Genomic DNA, 19,799 nt, shown 5'->3' with positions numbered 1-19,799 from the left:
ATAATATATAGGAAATAACGTTAATATTTATAAATCAGACATTTATACATGATGTTTTTATTAAGATAAGATCGTGGGGTGATAATTTCACTAAACCTATTTTTCAAATAAATTTAATTAGTTCGTTGGAAATAAGGTGGATCATTTTTAACGCGATATTTTCTCTTTCCGATTTCAATTATTTAGGTTGAGAAAATATCCTTTCCGTAAAAAATTTATTTAAAAACAAACAAATTAAATAAATATGGGAAAAAGCAAAACAATCTTTGGAGAAGGATCTTGAAATTTTTAACATTGGCTTAGGTTCGCTGACATAACACAACATTTCACCCTTTGATGAAGGTTGCCGCCATATGAATTTGGTACAATTTTTTTTTTTAAAAAAGCTTGTTTTAAATTCTTCAAAGTCCCGAGGAAAGAGGCGGCGCTTTTGAGCCCGGGCGAGCTGTGATGTTAGTGCAATTAGATGTGATTATTTTAATGGCCTCTGATCGGAGCAGTAGAATGCAGGCCAGTTCCTTCCACCTCCTTATTATTTTCTAGATAGCCTCTCTTTTTATTTTTACTTTTTGCAAAAGGAAAAGAAAAGAAAAAGTAGAAATTTGTAATTAGCCAAAACTGGAAATTTTTTTTTAAAATCATTACAAATCAAAGGCTGCTTTATAATAAAATAAACGTCCATCACTTCATATACCCCAAGAAAGAGATATTACAAACAAACAAAAAAAAAAAAAAATGATTTGATAAATTCATAACTAAATTTTAAACAAATGTTATTAAATGAAAAAATAAAATGTAGCCATATCAAAAGTAGGCAGAAATTATAAAACTTGATTTTAATAAATAAAAGAATATTTCATTAATATTTTTATAAAAAGTAATTTAATGCATTGGAACAGTTTAAATAATTTTAGACCAAAATCAAACTAAGTTATATTTATTATAAATTGGATTATGTTTAATAATGAAAAGATGTTTTCATGATTTTTTTTTCTTTTCAAATATTGAAAAATACATATAATTGTTTTTATCAAAACAATTTTGGTATTAAAATAAAATAACTTTGTATTAAAAACATATAAAAAATTGTACTGATTAAAACATTATTTCATAACAATTTAAAAATACATTTAAAATAAATTCCCAAACCTGATTTTAATAGATATAAGAATGTTCCATTAATATTTACAAAAAAAGTAATTTAATGCATTGGAAAAGTTTTAAGAGTTTTGAGAGAATCAAAACTAATTACAATTATTATAAATTGGATTATATTTCATTATTATAATTGGGTTATATATTCTGTTTTATGAACAGAATACTTTTTTTTAATATTAAAAAATACATATAATTGTTTTTATCAAACTTTAAAGAAATCTAATAATATTAGACTAAAATCTAAATTAGTTATATTTATTATAGATTGGATTGTTTAATACTGAATGGCCATTATATGATTTTTTTTTTCCATTAATGAAAAATACATATAATTGTTTTTATCAAAATAATTTTTTTTATTATTATTAAACTTCAAAGAACTCTGTATTAAAAACATACAAAAATTATAATGATTAAAACAAATTGTTACATAACAATTTAAAAATACATTGAAATGAGTTTCTTAATTTGATTTTAATAGATAAAAGAATGATTCATTTGTATAAAAATAATTTAAAGCATTCAAACATTGATATAAATACAAAATTGATATTTTCATCAAAAAAGATAATATCAATTTTGTATTTATATCAAGTATGGGCTTTAAAACATAAAAATAATTTAAAGCATTGAAACAGTTTAATAATTTTAGAGTGAAATCAAAATGAATTTTAATTATTATAAATTGTATTTAATAATGAATAGTTGTTATAGGATTTTTTTTTTAATATTAAAAAAACATATAATTGTATTTAACAAAACAATTTTGCTATCCAAATTTGAATTAAAAAACATACAATAATTATAATGATTAAAAGACATTATTTCAAAACAATTTAAAAATACATTGAAAATAAATGCCCAAACTTGATTTTAATAGATATAAAAATGTTCAATTAATTTTTCATGTAAAAGTAATTTAATGCATTGTAACAGTTAAATAATTTTAAACTGAAACCAAAATTAATTATAATAATTACAAATTAGATTATATTTAATACTGAGTAGCTGTTAAACTTTTTTTATTTTTGTTTTGATAATTTTAGTTTTCAGGTGTGCAGATATGATAAGAGAGATTAAGTGAAATAAAATGAAATCCTTACTAGTTACTATGTTACAGACACAATAAGCAATCAGAGAAGTTTGAAATGAAAGAATAAAGAAAAAGAATATGAAAAGAAGGGAAAATTGAAGGTTCAACTGTAATTATTAAAAGGGAGTGCACTTGGGGGGGAGAGGTGGGAGGAAAAGGAAGCAATTAATATAAGATCAGCTGTGAGGAAGGATAAAAGGGGTTTTGAAGTGGGAAACAAATGAAGGCAAGTCAAAGGGTCTGGGGATTTGGCTAAGAGTTAGTAATGTCAAGGAATAAAAGGAGAGATGGTGTCAAGTATAATGTAACTAAAAGGCTTCACTGACAGAACATAAAGATCAAAGCGTTCTAACAATTATCCTTTGAATCGTTCTCTATGTCCTTTATAAGCTTGCTCAAGGTATTTTTCACATTTCCCTTGTGTACCTATGGATTTTCATGCGGTCAAGTCAAGGGACTGGTCACCCCTTTTTCATTTGATTAGCCTCATCAGTGCTCGAAGAAAACTGCTTAGATACAAGTTCCTTTCAACTTTCACTTGAGAAAAAGGAATGGTCAGTTGATAATATTTATTCTCTACTTCATACAGGCCCATTTCAACCTTATCAATTATATTATCTTTTATTACTTCATAATTTATTTTTACTATGAGAGAGAGGTATAAAAATAAGGGATTAGTAAAACAATACAAAATATATAATGTAATATGAAATTTATTGACAATTTTAACAAATTTAAAAAATGAATCTTTATCTGTTGGATTTCCTAAAATTTTATCTATGATAACTTTTTATCTTGAAGATGTATTAAAAACCAAACATAAATAAGTTTTCAGGTAAAAGATAAAAATACGTAAAAGAAGACCGAGAACTCTTGAATTCCAACAGTTTACCTATCCTTTGTGGTCCATGAGGGGAAAGATCAAAGGAACCGAGAAACAAATAGAAATCCAAAAATAGACACCATACCGAAGAATTTTTTAAATGGACTCCATTTCATGATTGTAAAATTAACTATAAGCCCTAAAACAAACACAGATTAAGTATCGCGAACGGGTGTTTAAAGTTACACAAACGATTATTCCGCTTCAGTGAACGGCAAATCCTTTGATGTTTCAACAGGAGATATTTGGATGTAAGGTAGAACGGATCGGGCCGAGATTTATTTGCACAAAGGAAATCGTGTTCTTTTAAGAAGATGGATCACTTAAAAAATTAATATTCTAGTATTTATAATATAAAAACAAAGTATACCTTTGAAATACCTGGTCCTTTGATGTTGTTTGATGTCACGAGTAAATTATGATCCGCATAACAGGCCAAAGTCTGATTCATTTTAAAAACACTTAACCATCGTGAATATTTCTAAATTAAAATTAAAACAGGACACTTTAACACACATTTCATAAACTGTTGAATTCGACATTTAAAAGCGTGAAAAAATATAAAGTGAATTCTCGGAGGAGGACATGTTTCTCTAGTAGGGCGCTCTGGTGTTGTATGGTTTTACTAGTCGAGACACTTTGAAATTTCAACCAATTAGGTTCGACAACAAACCTGCGCGCGCACCTTTTCTCTTTGTAACATTTTTAAATCTAACGGTTTTTTAAAAATAAATTACAAATTTATTTCATGAAGAATTTTAAATTTATCTGTAAAATAGCACTAATAAAATTGTATTGAATGTACTACAAAACCGAAGGCGGGCAACGAATACGAACAGCTAACGCGCGCTTCCAAGTTCAAAATAGATGTGATTCCTGCCCGTGGAGGAAGTTCACACTGCTGGGGATAGATGGCAGCACTAAGCAACATTTCTCCAATGCCTGCTTTCTTATTGGTTCTTCCACAGTCACCAGTCAGCTGATCGTGTAAACTTTGTCATCCACTTTATTTACCTTTGGATTTTGTAATTTCTAGTTTTGTATTTAGTTCTCAGTGTCCTGATTCTTCAATAATCGGTATTAAAAATATTGTTTCATCATTATTTTGAACATTTTGTTTGCTTTAAAGTTATTCAGTTGTTTGTTTCTTATCACATACAACGTAGTTGTAAATATGTCTCCATTATTAATGTTGATTTTTTGTTCGTGAAGCACATTGTTTTTGATTTATGAAATAGTGTTGAACATTTTTCCCAATAACCTATATTTTTCGTTTATAACCCATTTACAAAGTTAATATTCAACTATTTTGTGTAAATGTTTTCAGGATTATAAATGGGGAAGATTTTCTTAGAACATTTAGGAGGTGCCAGACTTTTCTCCTGTGCATCTTGTGATGCTAATTTGACCAATAGGAGTGAGCTGATTAGTACAAGATTCACCGGAGCCACTGGCAGAGCATTTCTATTCAATCGAGTTGTCAACATTAAGTGCAGGTATATTTTTTAATTTCGTTGAAATTAAATAAGTAAATAGAGGATATTTATTGGCTTTTTTACAGTGTGATCTTAGTTGTCATGCTTTTGTTTTATAATCTGCTTAAACATTTTACAACTTTAATTCACAATGTGTCAATTCTGAACAATCCTGTAGTTCCTGTTTATCATTTGTTTAGTTAGTAATGCATGAATCACTTATGAATTATAATGAATCAATTATGAAGACAAAATTCTAAATTGTAACATTTTTACCTCATTTCATTACATACAAAAATATTTTCTGATTTATTTTTGACCATTAGTTATCTCACTTTTAATATATTTTATTCAGATGGTTATCTCTAACTTACATTATTTTTTTTATTAGTCTATGTATGATATAAGTTCCTAATAAGACCTCTTTTTACCTGATCTTATTATTCTAGGTATAATTATCGTTTACAATGTGTGTTAAAAAACAATTCAAGACTGGTCCCAAATCCAAAAATTTACAGCATTGTTGTATTTTTGTAGGGCAAACTGAAAGTCTTCACTACATGACCGTTGGGCATCAAAACATCGCTTTTAGTGTATTTTCCATTGTTTAAAACTCTTCGTACGGAAGGCTCTTAAAAGACCTAATTTAAGTTTTCCGGAGCTCTGGAATTGTATTGTATTGCTTACTTTTCAGGTCTCTCTTAGTTTGAGGAAACAAAAGTAAGTAACTGGAAGTTAGGTTGGGGCTGCAGTAGTGTTGCCACATTGAACTTGGCCAAAATTTTGGCAGTAGCGATCAATATGTGAGAGGGTGAATTGTCATTGCAAATAACGAGACCTAAATCTCTTTGACTCTGGGCGTACTAGATCCTTTAAACAGCATGGATAAATTATTTGTGGATAATTCTATAGGTATTGAACTAGCAACACTGCCATAGCCATCCTACAGTCTAGCACCCAGCGACTTCTTTTTATTTTCCTGATTTAAGAAAGACCTGATTTGGAAGCGATTTGATATGATTTCAGCAGCAGCTTGGATGGAACCTTTAAATCTTTCTGCACAAAGAGTTTCATAAAGCCTTAGATCAATTAAAAAATACTGTCAGTGGTGTATTGATACCTAAGGGTCACATTTCAGTTAGTTTGCTATACAAAAATGTTTTGTAAAATTCTGGTTCTGAGACCAGGCTTCAAACGTGGATCTTCTACGTATATATTTAAAGTACTTTAGAAACAATGATTTTTAGTCTTTAAATTCTTTATTTTATCAAAGGAATAGCTTTATTTTATTTGTTGTATTCAATGTGGTTAATTGTCTTTTGTGCTTGTCAAAGATAAGATAGTATGTTTATCTGATAAAACTTGGTGCTAAGTCAAACAATTAATTATATTACAAAAAACTGAAGCCTTTAGGATAAACTAAAAAAATTACTGCAGCTTGTTCACAAGCATATGCCAGACGAGGGCCAAATCAGACAATAGTAAGTTGAAACTAACATCCTTATCCTAGTATCTTTGCACAGTTCATTATGAAATCAACTTACCCAAATTACCTTAAAGCAATCTTCAAAAATAAATTATTGAATTCTCATTTATTTATCCGTGTTGTTTCCAAAAAAAAATTTACATTTATGGTATAATGAAAAAGAACATCAAAAGATCAACTGTGCCTTTTTCTATTATAATTAGTTTCTTCTTTATCATATCTTATTTGGCTACTACAAGGTTATTCATATATGTTCAATTTAGATTGACAGATAAAATAATTCTGAACAAGGTTTGTCTTCACTGTTACTTTTTAATATAAAATATATTACACCAGTTTAAATAAGTTCAAAAAGAAACTGAAATGCTCTCCTCTGTTGTTTAAAAGTTTCCTTATATTTGCATTGTTATTTCCACTTCCACCACAATTGTTTTTAGGATTTTTTCAGCTTATAATAATGGTATTTTATACATCATTTGTAAATTTTTATTTTATGCTTATGTCATAATCAATATATGTTTCTTCTAAATCAGAGCATAAATGTTTGTATTTCACTTTCATCATTTTTGAAAGTATCTGATTAGATGTACATTTTATTTTATATAATATATCGATAAATATTATTTGATCCAGAATAAAAATTATTTTGCATTCAACACTTCTTAGTAGGTTATCTAATTATGAAGGCTAAATAGTTTCGTATGTTTTTATTTGTGTATATAGCAACAATTTTGATAGCGGAAACAGTAACCAAACAAGAGGTAGAAGAAAATGTAAACAGAACTGGATGGATGCTCCCTTGTTAACTAACCATTCTTTCATGATATAGCTGCACAGATGGTCTCATATTTTTAAATGTCTGAAATAAGCATTTTGCCTCGAATATTGATCAGTACTAGGAGCTTTGGCGAACCATTTGTTCCTGCCTTGTCTTAGTTATCACATTAAGGATGTTTTTCCAATCTGCTTAAATGGAGGTGAGTAACAGTTGAATCAAATAAATTATATTCAATAGAGGCCATTTCCCGTTGGTATTGTATTTCACATTTGAAACCGCCTTGTTAGTTTTTCATTACGTTTTATACAAATATCCTGGAGTATCATAATTTGATTGATATTGTTTGTAGATTCAAGATATTTTGTATGAATGTTATAGATTGTATACATGTTTATATTTTTATATGTTATTAGTATTAAAAAAAAAAATTAAATCTGTACCACTGCAACCGATGAAGGGTCCGAGGTACTTTGTAAGGAAATCCTGTTACCAGACGAACAGTTGTGCAAGGAGGGGATTTGGTCAGAATCACACTTCGACCAACAGATTTTTACCCAATTAAGGGTTAGGGTGCTCTCTTCTTGAGGATGGGTTGACCCTGGAAAGCTCCTGAACCAACAGAACTGGCTATAGTGAGACTGAAAATAATTATCTGACAGCCATATTCGAACCTAGATCCTGCTATGTACTAGTAGCAGATTTACTTGGGATGCCAGGATAATCGCTGAAGGCAATTATCCAAAAATAAATTAATTAATTGATTATAAATTGAGTCCTAAAAAACTATTATTATAATTGGATTCCTTTCCAAAGGCTGTTTGTGTGTTTACCAGTTTACCAATTAAATACCTTTATATTCATAAAATGTTCTTACCATTGATTATATAGGATAATAAAGAGTGATATATTGGGTTATATAATAATATATAAACTACATAAAGAAACTAAGTATTTATTTACAATCTGTTATTATGATTAAAATGATTCAAATGATTCAGATAAAGGTTACCATAAAATATAAATTATTACATGATTACTTATTACTTAATTTATACTTATAGCTGCTGATGCCGTGGGATGTAGTGCCGTGGGTGTCTTCTGTTTCATCAGGGATGTCCAGGTTTGGTGGCCCTTCTCACGACTTCGTCTGGTGTCTCAGTCAGCATCCTGACTGTCCTCACTCGTCTGAGCCTTCCTCTTGAGTTGCTCCTCCGTCTAGCCCTTCCTGTAGAGTGTCCTGTTCTTCTCTTGTCAATTCCCTCTCTGTATTTTTCTCCCACTTCTCTTTTAGGGCGTTACCTTATTTTTAAATCTCTTCTCTGATTGGTTATCGATGTCTGAAGACTCCCGAGGCAGGTGTCCCCCTCCTCAGGGCCGAGGATGTGTAAAAAAAAGTTTGACTCTCCAGGAAGGATCTGCCTGGTTAATTTGATTCTGGTCCCTCGTCCTAACCTATTTTCCGCTTCGATACTTAAAGGTTAGTCAATCTAATTTTCTCAGGGGCCTCTGGTAATGTGACAAACTTGATACAGATGTTTCCATATCCGAGGATGCTAAAAGCTTCCCAGAAGGATACCCTGATCAGGGGCAGATGACGAAACACCTTAATAAACGACATATTGTTGAAATCATGGCTAATTCCTCGATACATAGCAATCCTTATATTATTATATTAATCCTTATATTTTTTGTATTGAGGCCTACAAAGGAGATTGAAGGAAAAATATATACCTATCCTATTTTTGTAGATTTATTAAGCATAGAATAGGCTCTAAATATTTTTCTAGGAAGTGTGTAATATGGTCTACTTCTGTGTAGATAAATAATACCTACCATACTATTTGAAAGTTTTAGTATGAGCATTCACACAACCCTTGTCATCTTTCATTGTAACTATATTATGTTATTTATATTACGGTTCGAATAAAGGTCGGATATTATTTTGGTTTAAAAAAGCAGTATTATCTATTTAAAAATTAACATTTTTTTATCAATATTTGTACTTAATAATTTATAATGAGATATACTTCTGACTAATGAAATGTAAGTAATAAAAGTGACTGTATTTTCAATGCTTCTCTTATTTTGCTGTAGTTGCTATTCACAAGCTTTGCAGTATCCATTAAGTGTACTCTACATGTTATTAATATTTATTTAATTCATTTCTACTTCAATATTCTTTTAATTTACACCTACCTAATTTATTGTGCTAATTTTTTTTAGTATAATTTTTATTATTTTCTATATAAACTATATAAAAATCATATGTTCATGTAATCGATTTGTGGACCATATGTTGGCTGCAACACATACATATAATAAATTAAATAACATTTCATTGAAGCATACATTCATGCAGAAATATAATAAATAAGTACACCTACCTAATTTACTGTGCTAATTTTTTTTTAATTTAATTTTTATTATTTTATATATTTACTATAATAGTGGTACCATAATTTGCGAGGTTTGTTTCTTGTTTATTTATCTCTGATGAAGATCTACAATGTGAATCGAAATATTGGCTGTTAACAAATAGTTTTTTACAATTGTTTGTTTCTTTTGTGACCACCATCGGTACCATTTTATCCTTCTAATTAGATAATTGTTCCATTTCGAGGTCCTGGCAAAGGTTTATTGTTTTTTATTATGTAATTAGTAACATAATAAATGGAATAGGCACAAAATAAAAGTAAACCCACCCAGGCCAGAACAGAAATGGTGCTCCTGCAGTTCTAAGGTTGGCAAATTGAGATCGTAACACACTCGTCTTAAATAGCTTCTTTCAAACAAATGAAATATATAATGGATGTAATCGTTTCTTGAAAAATTTGTATTCCGAGTTTTTAATAAAAATACATGTTTTAAGGTTAAATAATCAAGTCATAAAATTGTTCTTGTTTATATTAACAGTCTAGCTTAACCCTTAGATGCATGATTTTTTTATTTTTATTAAAAAAATCCTTTACTTTGAGAGTTATATAAAAATAAATCTGTATTGCTACAAACCCATGGTAGTAAGGGGTGCAGTACTTAGTAAGAGAGTACTGTTACTAAGATCAATGGTTGTACAAGGAGGTGATATGGTCAGAATCACACTCAACCGCCAGATTTTTCTCCAATTAAAGGTAATTAGTATGAGGCTGGAGGGATTCCGAACCCACAGGGTTGGCTCACATCTACAGTGACTGAATAAATAATTATATGTCATAGCCGGATTCGAACTTGGGTCCTTGGAATTAGGAGCAAAGTTGCTTACTACTGAACCACACTGCTCCCTGAAGGGTTATATAACAACATAAAAATAATTAAGAAAAATAAAATAGTTCAAAATTCTTAAAAAATTGGGAAAACTTGAATGTTTCATGTGAGGAATTCCATGCATTTGAGTTATAAATCTGTTACAAAGCTAATTGGCCTTGAAATGCCTGGTGTACTAGACAGCGCATATATTATGCCATATATTTACACTTGGTGAAATATTACGTCAGGGATGGGTGTTGTCTACAATTGATAAATTAGGAAGGGATAGACTATTAATCACGTTAATCTACAAAAATAATTATTATTTGATGCCACCAGATATAAATTTACATTCTGCTATGAGTCATACATTTACATATAGTCTGGTAAAAATAAAAGTAACTTCAAAAGAACAATGACATCAAGAAAACAATTTTATGGAACATTATTTACCAAAGGAAATACAAAATTCATCCGATTAAAATTGTTTTGAGTAAAAATATATATAACGAAAGAAAATGTAACTATAAGCTGCCATTTACTTAAAAAACAAAACAAATTAGTCTATAAATACTATTACAAATTAGTTGAAATAATTTATAAAACTAACTGCATGATGTCCTAATGTTGGAACATGACTAATTTTTCTGTTAATTAATGACCAAAGCACATTTAGAGGCAATATTTGCATTTTTTTAAATTACACACATATATAATAAATTAATTAAAATTGCATTGAAGCATACATTCATACAGAAATATAATAAATAAGTACACCTACCTTTCCGAGTCAACCAAAGAAATCCAACTATCAGTTTCTTAGGCAAATTACAAGTTTCAACTATTAAAACCTCTACAACAATGAATCTCATCTACCCCAGACATTGTTGTCCCAACAGAGAGACAATTTCAGTACCCTGAGGTGCCAAGATATGCTGAGATAAAAAAAGGTGCTCCACCAGGGAGAGCACTATAAATGTAAGGGCTAAAAATGAAAAGTCATTCAAAATTTAAATTACTATGTAAAAATATATATCATGCATGTTACAGCAACGTTTTTTTGCTAAAACTTACATATCAGAAATGATACTTTATAATATTGATTTTATATAGTTTTTTTATAATGTTATCCAAAACTATTCCAAGGATTTTGATTAAACTCATTATATAAATGAACAATTAAGTGGTATGTTTAATATCAGTTGGGTCTTATCTTTATCAAAATAGCAAGTCATAAATACTGTGTAATTTCGGTAATCCAAACTAATAACTTGCGTTCTATAACTGGTGTTCAGATTACAGAAATTATTAGGAAAAATGATGTAAAAAAATTCAACAATTTTTTACATATTTTATTGTAAATTTAGCAGTTTGAAGTTTTAAAAAATTAATCTTTTTTAATGTAGTCGGTTATTATTTTTTTTTTTTTTCACTGCTTCTTCTTTCAAATGTTGTAAGAAAAGAACAAGGCGACATGGTATATCATTCTCTGTTTGCCCACTTCTGACAGTGATTGAAATGAGACAATGCTTCTTCATGCTTTATTGTTGTTAGTTCATAAACTTCTTTTTCACCTTCTTCTCCATAGTTGGTAGTGACTTCTGTAATACTTGTACTATTTTCTCATCATTTTTTAATGTGAACTCATTCTCACGAGCTTCGACCCATTCATCAACATCTGTATCATTCAAAATTAATGAGTTTTCTAAAAAAAAAAAAGTTTTGTTTTTTCCAACTTTTTTTTTACACCAGTTGAGATTACTGGAGTATTCAGAGTACCAACATTACACTGCACTGAATTTTCAAAATGACATTATCTAATGTAACTTTAGTTTTAATTATTTAAAATAATTAACCATCTCTCATTATTTGTGCGAAAAATGCGGTCTTTCTATCCCGCCAATTTGATGAATATTTCATATTTCCGTGATTGTTATAAGTTTTTTTTACTTTTATTTAAACTCTACATGGTAATATAGTTATAGTAAATTTAGCCATTGTAAATAATGAAGAAATGGATGTTTTAATACGAGTTATGATTGATTTGAACTCAAAATAAGATAAAAAGTTGTTTGATCTACCAACTTTAAGAATGTTTGTAGAATTTCTTAAATTCCTGTTTTGTTGAATTAGTTAAAAGGAGAGTTGCTGAAGAGATTTTATTTATTAATTTTTTTGTTATTAGTATTTGTAATAAAACCATTTTCTTATTTTTTCTTTTTTAGAAAGCCTGTCTACCTCATTTATTACCTTATCTTTTTTAATTTTTTTTTTCAGTTCTGGTTAGATAATTATCATTTTGTTATAGTAAAGTGCAAGACCGGGTGATGCTGACGGGAAGGCACATGGTCAGGGACGTCTCTTGCAAAAACTGTAGTGCAAAGCTAGGCTGGATATACGAATTCGCCACCGAAGAAAATCAAAGATATAAAGAAGGAAGAGTTATTCTGGAAAGGGCACTTATCACAGAAAGTGATGGCATTGATGAACGAATCCGTGATGATTGAACTGATCAACGACTGTGTGCATCTAATACTAAACATTATGATACATCATAGATGACACTCAAATTAAAAAACAAAACAAAAAACTATGAACGATTTCATTTGAGAAAGTGACTGATAATTTTAACATAAAATTTAAACATAAATTGAATGATACATAAAATGACTGATAATTTTAACATAAAATTTAAACATAAATTGAATGTTTAATGAGAATTTCATTTATGATTTTTATTGTGATCTATTTTGAAAGATAACAGTTTATCGTACATAATTAAAGGGAAGTGGTCCAATGATACTCAGCAATAGCAGAAAAACTATTTATTTGACACTCAAGTTTCAACCCATGCTGCGAGCCTTAGTAAGGGCTAAATAAGCGAGATATAAACATTATAAAGTATGGTAGGACACTAATAGTATATATAAAAATGAATGGAGTGAATTGAGTGAATATTGATAACTATAACAAATAAGTGAATAAGTTTAATTAATATTAATAGCAATTGTAGTACTTAATGAATAATATAGATAAAAATTTACTATTGGAGTAATGATTAGTGAAAAATAGTTTATAAAAGTAATAACAGATGCTAACCTAAATGAATGAGAAAAAACATATTATAGTGAAATAACAAATAAATCATGGAAATATATCAAGTTATGAAAATTAATAATATAGCAACTTTGTTTATTATTACTTTTATTTATTAAGTACTACATTTATTATTATTTTTTATATTCATCTCAACTTATATTGTTTTAATTTACTTTGCTCGTTTTTATACAATTTTCTATTCCTACAGTTTTTACTTAGCCCTAATATAGACCTGCAATAAGGGTCGAAATTGAGGTGTATAATAAAAGTTTTTTCCTGCTATTTTTGAAATCCCGCGATTTATTTACTTTATGACCGGGTCAATCCTTTCTTAAATTATTGCTGAATATTGAGCAGACTTCCCTTAGTTTTCTGTAGAGCGATTCACACTGTTTCCCTACAAATTGCGCCAGTCAAGTTTGCCTACTTCTATCTTCATATTTAATTTATATATATTAATGCATTCATTTTATAGTAAGAATATATTAATTATCACAAAAATTAATTAATTTTATAATTTACAGAAGCATGTAAAGTAAATTTTTTTGTATACCTTGGAAATCCTGAATTTAAAATAAAAGTGATCTTTTTTATAGGGTTGGGTTTGTGGTAAAAAATTGATATTGTTTATCTTATATTTCAACTAATATAAGTTTCTACCTTATATTTCTTTAAATTTATATGTATATTGTTTATTGTACTTATAATCTGTATATTACTGTATTTTTACTACAGTAATATAAAGAAATTAAATCTTCTCCCTCCTTGACTGTGAAGTATGTAAATTTGACTAGTGCAGTCTGTGGGAAAACTTTGTAAACTTCTCTTCTGGTGACAGACGTAAGTGGCTGCTATTTATTCACTGATTTATTATAATTTTTATATGTTAAGTTTAAATAAGTTGATAATTTCTTATATAGTTTCTTAAATTGTTGACAATTAGAGATATATTTTAAATTCTAAAAATAAGAGCTAATTTTTATATAATAAGATTAAGAAAAGTTAATAATTTCCAATACTGTTGACTAAATATATAGGTTTATTTTTTCTTTTTATACAATTAGATTTTTTATCTGTTTTTAATCAAATATTTTAAAAATAAAAAAGTACGAATTAGAAAAACGAAACGAGAAACATTATAAGATATAAAGTAGATCCTAATTTGAAAGATCTAGTTTTTTCATATTATACTATTTTATATCATGGTTTTTATTAAATAATTTTTTATATTTATGACTAATTTTTGTAGAAATTGAATGAGAGATTTCATACTTAATATATCAGCTTCTCTGTCTTTTATCCAGTACATATGGAATCAACTTATTTTTTATCATTACTATGAGTTTTTCAAAAAAATTCATTGATGTCCTACTTATGAATGTAATTGATTTTGCTTTTTAAATTTATATTTGCAGTACAAAACTTCATTTTTTGCATTTTTCTTGATTAATATCACACTAAAATAAATCAATTAATATAACCTTTGTTTAAAGTAATTAATCATAAATTTTACTATTTAACGAATAGTGTGCAATTTACAAATAAATATGGAAAAATGTCATTTATGTTTAGACGATCAATTTTCTATCCCTCTAGTGCACTGTTTCTTCTTACTAAATATTACAAGTCTGTATCATTATTTTGAACTTTAAACTGGTTAATTTATACTGTACTTGAAGAAAAGTTTATTAATTTGGAAAGCTCCTGTATTAATTTAGAAAAATTCATTCCTGAATCGAATGAAAAAGCTGTATTTAAGTAAAGAGTTACTGAATTAACAATGTATTAAAAGGATTTGATTGTATGTTTGTGTTTTTATTATTCAATAACCAACATATTTTTTGGTTTTATTCCCTTACTTTTGGACTAAAGAACGAATATGATTACATCACAGGCAATGGAATGCTATCTTTTTCTTTTTATGTCTACATTGCTGTGACTAACATGTGTACATATCACGCCTCATGCCATAAGTAGATAAACATTAATATATGTATTTATATTAAATACAGCGTGTTTCATGGTTGTGTCTGTACGGAAATACAAATTGAGGATCAGAAAACTACAAAATAATTCTCTGTGAAGAGATGTCCGTTTAAGCTTTAGAAGATATTCACGTCTAAAGATTTTCATTGCTATGAATTATTTAGGTCATAATAAATAAATTCCTATTTGTTCCAATTATTTTTATAATGAAATGTAAATATTAACATTCATATTAAATGTTGTTATAAATGATTAATTACCTTGAGTATTAAGGCAGATTCGGTATCTTTTTTCCACAGCAGCAGTGCCTGAACAGCAATGCATTTGTGCTATTTTTTAAAAAGTTTTTATTATGCTTTTTAGTAAAGATGTAAGTTCATTGACAAGGCTTGTATAGATTTTTTATTTAACCCTTTTCAATTAGCTTTTTATACGTGATCCTCACTAGGTTGTAGTTGCTTCTGGTAAATATGCAAAAAAAAATTCAGTATTGTACGAATAACATTTTTGTTAAAAATTATTTATTTTACACATATATGAGATTCTAAAAATTATTTATTTAGTAAAGGCAGTGATATATAACTGGAGATGTCAATTGCTCTGTTACGGATACTTACCTAATAAGCAGTCCTGCTGATTCTTCCAACAAAAAAATACCCGCTCAGCACCTTGAAAACATTATAACTAGTTCATAGTTACAGTAATGTCGCATTGGGTTCGGCGTAATCGTTAATATAACAAGTAATGGAAGTGGACTAACTGTTGCATTAACTGCCACGTTTAACTCATATGTATATGCCTTGACAGTGAACTGTTGGCACATATCAACCTTATAAAATGTAATTATGATAGGCGGAAAACCATTGTTCTTATATATTTCCCCAAAAACAAATCTACCATGGACCTCAAAAACAAATCCACTAAGAATCCCAAAAAAAAATTTGCCCAAGAACTTAAAATTAAGGAGTTTCGATATGTTTCACTTTGTCACCTCCCACATGACATATGACTGCAGCGACAAAGTACTGTTGTCACATAAGAGGTGATATACGATCAATAAGGTAAATGTCACCCCAGACATAAACATCCAATAGTGTCGGTTCTGGAGTACATGATATCAACACATATCCTGTGCTATTCAGCCATTTTTGCTGTAGAAGAAAGATGCTGTGCCTGTCTTAATGCTCAATGTAATCACTTAGGATAACATTTAGTATAAGTGTTCAATGTTTATATTTTATCAATAAAGTAGTTGAAACACATTAATTTATTTATTATAATCTCAATAATTCATATCAATAAAAATCTTTAGACATGAATATCTCCCAAACTGAGCATTAATGAACGAACTGCTATGTTTCTGCTAGGCATCTTTATTCAGCTCTAATTGTCACATGCAGGCACTTATCAGTATCCTCAAACCTTTAGAAGCCAATACACAAGTAGAGCCCTATCATCAAGCACTACCTGGATGAATGTGCTATGTATTGAACATTGTAATATTATAAACATTATAAAATAGGATTTGCTGGAACATTCGGCTGGTCTTGGACCCTGGGAAACAGTGGTTCATCAAAAAAAAAAAAAGATTGACACTTGTTAACTTAACGCTCTGGGACCTTTGGCTGGTCCCATTCTATTAACCCCAGCTGTACTGTAGTCAGCCCTAAGAAGGCTATCTGTGGAAAACCTCAAAATCAGTCAGTTATAGTTTATTACAACAGCTTGTCACAAAGTTTTTATGATATATGTTTTGGGGGTGGAGCTACAAGAAGCCAATGAAGAAGAAGGGATCAAAAGGTAACGCCTCCTGATAACCAAATATGAGTTTTCAGGGGATGTTATCTTTTGTTTCCTTGGGTACTTTTGGAAAAGGAGTTTTAGAATCTTAAGGAGCTGAGAATCAGTGCTGTTTAAGGATTGAGATGGATTTCTGGGTTACTTGGGAATTATAGCTATTGCATGTTGGGAAATATTGTGTAGTTTTGAGAGAAGGATCGTGTGATCAATTAAGCCAAAGGCTTTTGAAAAATCACAGAGGAAAAGGACTGTGATTTTCTTTAGAGAAAATTTTTAGCTGAGCTGATTGTGTGGAATAATCAGAACGGAAACCTGATTAGAAAGGACTAAGGACAGTATTTTGTTTGAGGAGTAAGGTGAAATGGACTGGACTAATGTTTCTAGTGGCTTTAACAGGTTTGATAGGATGGAGATGAGTCTGAAGTCCAAATCTGAGAAGAGATATGGGACCTGTGACCATGGTCGGACGGACAAATACTTTTTTCAATTTGTGGGAAAATGGAGTTTTGAAAGGAAAAGATGTAAATGTTTAGAAAGGCAGGGAAAATGACATTAAAGCTTAGTTTAAGCATTTTTACCAGGATTTGGTCCAACTTTGTTCATTCGTGATTTGAGCACAGAGGCGATGATGATTTATCTGAAGGAAATAAAAGTCGATCTAGGTTAAATAGGAAGGGAAAGTAGATGGACTTGAGGTTCATTTGGAAGAGGCTTACTAAACAATGCATTTAGATCGTTAACTGAAACTGGATAGTAAGAGAGGCTTTGGAGTCGGTAATGGAGATTTTCCACTTTATTTTAGGATTAGGGCTTGGAAAAGAATAATGTGAAAGCGCTTTGCCTTAGCATTGCATAAGGACTAAGTGAGGTTTCTAAGGGACTTGAAGGTTGAATAATCATCTGGAAGTCTAGTACACCGAAAGCGTCTTCTGGTTGCTTCTCTTCTCTTCATCAGTTCTCGAATTTCAGTTTTTATCCTGAGTGTTAAAGATATCTGCGTTGGATGATAAATGATTTAAAAGGTGCTAGCTGATTAAGAAAGGTTAGGAGATTAGATGAGAGGCATTCCACCATCTCATCAATTGGTTGGGAGGAATAAATGGGTTCAATGGAACAGGATAATGATAGTATAGTGATCAAGTATAGGATTCATGGCTTCTGGGGTTAAAGAGTCGAGGCTTCTCCAGGAAACCTATTTAGGGATCATGATCATGAAAACATCAGCTCAAATTATATGATATTTAAAAAGTAAGGTGTTTTTTATTTTATTCCCTTATGAAGCTCTAGGTGACGTTCAAAAGGGAACTCAAAATTGAAAAAAACTATTTATTGATAGTCAATGTTTTGACTCACATTGCTGGTCTTAAGTCATTGGGCGACTAGCAGAGGATGACAGTTACTGTACCTGTTCCTCATGGCACAATCCCATCAAGTTACACTTTCCATATTTATTTAATTTTATATATGCCATCTTACACTCCTTCAATAATTCTAGATTGTTTTATGTCTTGTTTATTTAGCTCTGATGAAGACCTACAATGTAGACTGAAAAGTCAGCTCACTGCCACACAGATCATTTTATTCTCCAATCCTATTCACTCAACCACTATCCGTTAAAACAAATGCATTCCCTTACCTTTTGACTATTGAATTGATATGATCTCTTTAACTAAACTAGACTAGTTAAGTTGTGCTGATTGAACAATTTGTTTTAACTGTTTAGTTGTTGGGAGTGTAGAAACTGTTAAAAGTTGTTTTAAAGTCTCTAGCGTTTAACTGATTTTTTAAATTTCCTACAACTAATTCCGTTGACCAAGATACTACTTCCACCATACTAACCATCTTCCCAAAATTTCTTTTCTAATTTATGGAAGATTGCTGATTGACTGTGCTTATCAATAAATGGTATTTGACCGCACCCGGATCAAATACCATTTTTCTAATTTATATTTGAGTACTCTTTCAGTGATTTTAAATACAGCACAGGCCAGGAGTCTAGATGTAGATTTCTAATTGCCATTAATCAAAACTTTTCTCAAAAGATGTTCCAGTTTTGTCAGTGTACCTTTATAATTTTTGTCATTCAGTACCTTGAGTTAATAATATGGATATCACTATGTTAAGGTGGCTTTAGATGATTGGACCTTCATTGTGAGCTCTGCCTCTCTGATCCTAGAGTAAGTGTCGTGCAATGTGATATCCCGACAAGATGTGAGCAGAGTGACAGCTCTGGTCCAATCTTCTAAAGACACCTTAACATACAGTATAATCTGAATGTATCTTGAACATGGAAGAAAAACTTTATTCTAGGGATATGTGGGATGAATTATATAATAATAAATAATAAGCTAAACCGCTACAATTTATTAAAGTTTAGGGGTTCACTACTTTTAAGGAAGAAATAGAAGATATTGAGTACAAGAAATATATTAATAAATAGATTCATTTACTCTCATGTTATTTCATTTCCTGACTTTCAGACCTAAGGCCATTATCAAGGAGACAAGAAAACTATATAATTTCAATGCATAAACACCTTTTTTTAATTTGTTAACAAATCATACTATCTCTATGACAACAAAACATGTTTACCTTTTCAGGTTTTGTTGTTAATAGTAATAGTGTGATTTTTTAAGAAGATAAACTTAAGAAAAGATGTTGATCCTTCGAAATTATATAGTTTTATTGTCTCCTTGATAATGGCCCAAGAGCCGAAATGTCAAAGGAGGGCTCGCAAACCCACAGGGCTGACTCATGGCTATAGTGAAACAGAAAATAATTTTATGTATATATATAAA

General features: G+C 29.6%; 2 protein-coding genes across 10 annotated transcripts in view; one reads left to right on the top strand and one right to left on the bottom strand.

The window, feature by feature from the left end:
* Positions 1 to 3,948, bottom strand: part of Axn (protein axin) — a 143,263-nt gene extending 139,315 nt beyond the window's left edge. For 8 of the 9 annotated variants that reach the window (XM_014430293.2, XM_014430298.2, XM_024360149.2 and 5 more), the window contains exon 1: positions 3,505 to 3,948. The gene's annotated coding sequence lies outside the window, so the exon portion shown is untranslated. The remainder of the gene's footprint in view (positions 1 to 3,504) is intronic. The other variant, XM_014430296.3, reaches the window with a different exon arrangement.
* A 116-nt stretch (positions 3,949 to 4,064) lies between these two features.
* On the top strand, positions 4,065 to 15,019 carry Yippee (yippee zinc finger protein). The gene is made up of 3 exons (XM_014430301.2): positions 4,065 to 4,211; positions 4,462 to 4,630; positions 12,425 to 15,019. Exons 2-3 carry the CDS (start codon positions 4,470 to 4,472, stop codon positions 12,621 to 12,623), a joined length of 360 nt encoding a protein of 119 aa, XP_014285787.1. The 5' UTR covers positions 4,065 to 4,211; positions 4,462 to 4,469; the 3' UTR covers positions 12,624 to 15,019.
* Positions 15,020 to 19,799: the final 4,780 nt, after the last annotated feature.

The sequence above is a fragment of the Halyomorpha halys genome, unplaced genomic scaffold (assembly GCF_000696795.3).
Source record: "Halyomorpha halys isolate HHAL.00 unplaced genomic scaffold, Hhal_1.1 Scaffold876.1, whole genome shotgun sequence".
NCBI classification, from domain to species: Eukaryota; Metazoa; Arthropoda; class Insecta; order Hemiptera; family Pentatomidae; genus Halyomorpha; species Halyomorpha halys.
The sequence above is the reverse complement of the archived record's forward strand: the minus strand, read 5'-3'. Positions and strand labels throughout refer to the sequence as shown.